Source organism: Condylura cristata, unplaced genomic scaffold, assembly GCF_000260355.1.
Source record: "Condylura cristata isolate star-nosed mole 26May11 unplaced genomic scaffold, ConCri1.0 scaffold00003, whole genome shotgun sequence".
NCBI lineage: Eukaryota > Metazoa > Chordata > Mammalia > Eulipotyphla > Talpidae > Condylura > Condylura cristata.
Genome location: NW_004567104.1, coordinates 75,341,361 through 75,345,009, shown reverse-complemented (window position 1 = coordinate 75,345,009; position 3,649 = coordinate 75,341,361). Strand labels below are relative to the sequence as shown.

The window sequence follows — 3,649 nt, the reverse complement described above, 5'->3', positions numbered from 1 at the left end:
GTTAATCCACCTGAAGCCCTCTCAGCCCCACATGGCTGTGGTAAGAGAGGAGTCTGCTAGCACCCAGTGATGGGGTCACACGTCCTCTTCAGTTCACTGCATGGCTGTGTACGCAGGCCTAGTAAAGTGGATTTATGGGCTAAATTTTCCAGTGGTGATTAAATTCACCAGAAGAATAAAGGACATTTTAAAAGTCCTAAAACTGATTAAAACAGCAAACAGGCACAAATTGAAGGTAAAGCTGTTGGAAAACTCAATAAAAATGTAACTGGAGATTTGGAAAAATGACGGAAATGGCAATTACAACAAATTACAGTGTGGGCAGTTTGCTATATAGCTGGCTGAAAGTTTTTAACATGTCGCAGCCTGTGGTATTTGTAAGAATCTGTCTCAATAACCGAATTCATTAGGAGTTACCTTTTGTGAGTCACTAAAAGAAAGATGTATCAAATAAGTCAACCTGGATCATGTATTACTTATTCAAAATGATGTATGTTACAGAAAGCTGGCTAGGTGTAACCATCTCAGCACTATCACCACTAAGGCCTGAGTTCGATCCCCAGCCAGCGAGTGACCCATATGGTGCAGCAGACCTCTCCTGTCTCCCTGCTGCTCCCCTCGGCAGTGGACTTCGTTCATCTGCCTGTTCTGCTCCCCGCTCTGTCTCTGGTGCATCCTCTCCCAGCCCCTGCACCGCTGGCCTGTACCCAATTCTGCACGCATAAATAAATCAATCTTTTAAGAAAAGTTAAATAAGAGGAATATAGGGATATAACTTAGCGATCCAAGAACTATATAAAAGCATGTATTGCCAGTAAAAAGTGCCCTGTGTCTTCCCTTACTCTGTCTAAAGGTTGCCAACATCAATTGCTTTTTACTGTTCTACTATTCTACCCTTTTATGTTACTTTTTGGTTTTTTTCTTTGTGTTGATTTTCCGTTTAAATCTTTTAAAAAATTGGCCCTCCCTGGTGGCGCAGCGGGTTAAAGCACAGCACTGAGAATCTAAAGCCGCTTCCGCATGAGTTCGATTCCCGCCTGCCCCGGAGGTGACCACATGGCGTGGCAGACCTCTCCTGACCCGCCCGCTGCTCCCCTCAGCAGTGTACTTCGTCGATCTGCCTGTTCTGCTCCCCACTCTGTCTCTGGTGAAGCCTCTCGCCGCCCCTGAGCCTCTGGCCTGTACCCCAGTTCTGTATGCACAAATAAATAAATCTTTAAAAAAAAATCTTTTAAAAAATTTTTGTGTCCTTTATTTACCTTCATTTAAAAATACATTTTTCCAAATGTAATAACAATTTGACCTGGGCTTAGATCAGAAAGCATTTAAAATGGCCTCCCATTTTGCTCGATTTTAATAGAAAATTATTAGAAGTCCTACCCCTTACTGTCCCTTCTCAGGATACTTGGGGAGAATCTTTCTTTCTTTTTTCTTTTTTATTTTAAAGATTTATTTATTTATGCATGCAGAACTGGGGCACAGACCAGAGGTGCAGGGAGCTCAACAAGCAGATGGATGAAGCACACTGCTGAGGGGCGCAGCGGGGAGACAGGAGAGGCCTGCCGCGCCCTGTGGGTCACCTCCTGGGCTGAGGATCAAACTAGTGCTATGCTTTAACACATGGCACCACCAGGGAATGCCCTCCTATATTTTAACTTTAATGGAATTATTTGTTCACTGAGGTTGTAATCTAGTTTGTTTTCTTTTTTGTCTTTTTCTGCATCCTTAAATACAACAGCCTTCAAAGAGTAAAATATAAAAACAGCCAGACAACCTTTAAACCACTTTAAAGCAGGAATAAATTACATCTAAAAAGTGTCTAAAAAATGATTGTCAGATTTTTTTTCTTTCAAAATATTTATTTCTAGTAGAAACAAACATACTGGACTATGTACAGGAATACATGTAAAACAGTTAAGAAAAAACCCTTAAGGAATACAGTATTTGGTCATCAAAACAAAAAACCCCCACAACTTCACATTGGCTACTTTGTTTGAAAACACTGTTATCCTGTTCAAGTACCAAGTCCAGGAGTCCCCTACTAAGTGAATTATTCAGACACAGAGCCTCCCACAATAATCATGTACATTTTTTATGCAGAACAAGCCTCAAAAAACCCATTTTTATTCCTATTAACACTTACGAGAAGTACTGAGGGTTTTATTCATTTCTCAGAAATACATATTTGCCAGAACACCCCTAAACAGCCACACCAGCCTACCTCAGTGTTTTGTAAATGCAGATTCTGCTACAGAGGGGGTCTCTGGCTGCCAGAGGCAGGGCTGGGGGTGGTCATCAATATTGAACTAACTCCTCACCCTTGCGCAGCGAGACCCTGTGAAAGTTACCTCAACCTGGTCACAATCCATCTGGACACCAACCTTCTCTTGTTCCTAGAATTCTCTGAAAGGAGTGCTCTAGCACACAGGAGAAGGAAAAGGAAGAGCTGATTTCTTGCAAAAGCGGTGCGCTGACCAGAGGCAGCTAAACCTTGGACCTGGACAGCCAGAGGAGCTCGCCATTGGCGCGACTGTCGTGCGACTGTCCCCAGAGCTCACGTGTGTGAAGCCGGCGTGGGAGAGGCGACTCTTGTGGGCGAGAAGCGCCCCACTTGTCCTGCAGCCCCGCGGAGAAGCACCGGGGCCCGCACCCCATGGCCCTCACCACCCCGGGCCCTCCGCCAGGGGCCTCATTCGCGCCTGCAGCCAGTCTCTGCCCTGCCCTCCGGGGCGGCTTTCGGCCTCTGGTCCCGAAGGTCACACGGCCGAGCTTCTTCCCCTTGCTCATCCTCATCCTCATCGTCATCGTCATCGGAAGCGTCGTTGTAGAAATGGATGGTCGCCTGCACCGGGAAACTCGCCAGGACCTTCTCCCCCGAGCTCTGCAGGTATTCTTGACGCTTTGAAACGGGTAAATAAAGTCTGGTGTTCAAGAAAGAAACACATCGTTAATCCACCTGAAGCCCTCTCAGCCCCACATGGGGACTCTTCCCTGGAGGCAGCTGCCTCTCCATCTTCCTCTTTCTCTGGGGTGGGCCTCCCCGCCCCCCCCCACACACCACCTCTGCTAACCACCTGGGCGGAGGGGCAGTTGGAGCCCCTGGGAAAGGAGCTGTGATCAGAGTGGACCACCCGGACAGGGGCTTCCCTGGGGGCAGAGGGCAACGCAGACATCAAATACCAAGATTAAGGGGCCACTCTGACCAAGTGGGGGGCCTGATTCTTCCCACTTGAGGTTCTGGGTTAGGGCCCAGGAGCCCGGACCGTGAGCAAAGTGTGAGACGCCTGGAGCTCGAGAGGGAGGTGGAGAGAAGCAGCCGATTTTCTGGATGCCTCCATAAAGAAGTTCTTTTAGCCTCAAAAGAACATGATAAAGGCGGCCCTCCCTGGTGGCGCAGCAGTTTAAAGCGCAGCACTGCAAGCTGGCCGCAGACACTTCAGTGCAGGTTCTAGCCCCGGCCAGGGAGTGAGCCACATGGGTCACTGACCTGCCCGCTGCTCCCCTCAGCAGTGTACTTTATCCAGCTGCCTGTTCTTCTCCCCACTGTCTCTAGTGAATCCTCTCACTGCCCCTACTCCTCTGGCCTGTACCCCAGTTCTGTATACATAAATAAATACATCTTAAAAAAAAAAAAAAAAGAATATGGTAA

The 3,649-nt window shown here is 47.5% G+C and overlaps 1 protein-coding gene across 1 annotated transcript in view; it reads right to left on the bottom strand.

Annotated features, from left to right (window-relative positions):
* Positions 1-1,890: 1,890 nt before the first annotated feature.
* The window catches only part of RIPPLY3 (ripply transcriptional repressor 3), a 9,723-nt gene continuing 7,964 nt past the window's right edge, over positions 1,891-3,649 (bottom strand). Inside the window, exon 4 of the mRNA XM_012731555.1 lies at positions 1,891-2,921. Within this exon, the coding sequence (XP_012587009.1) occupies positions 2,690-2,921 (232 nt within the window). The 3' untranslated portion in view covers positions 1,891-2,689. The remainder of the gene's footprint in view (positions 2,922-3,649) is intronic.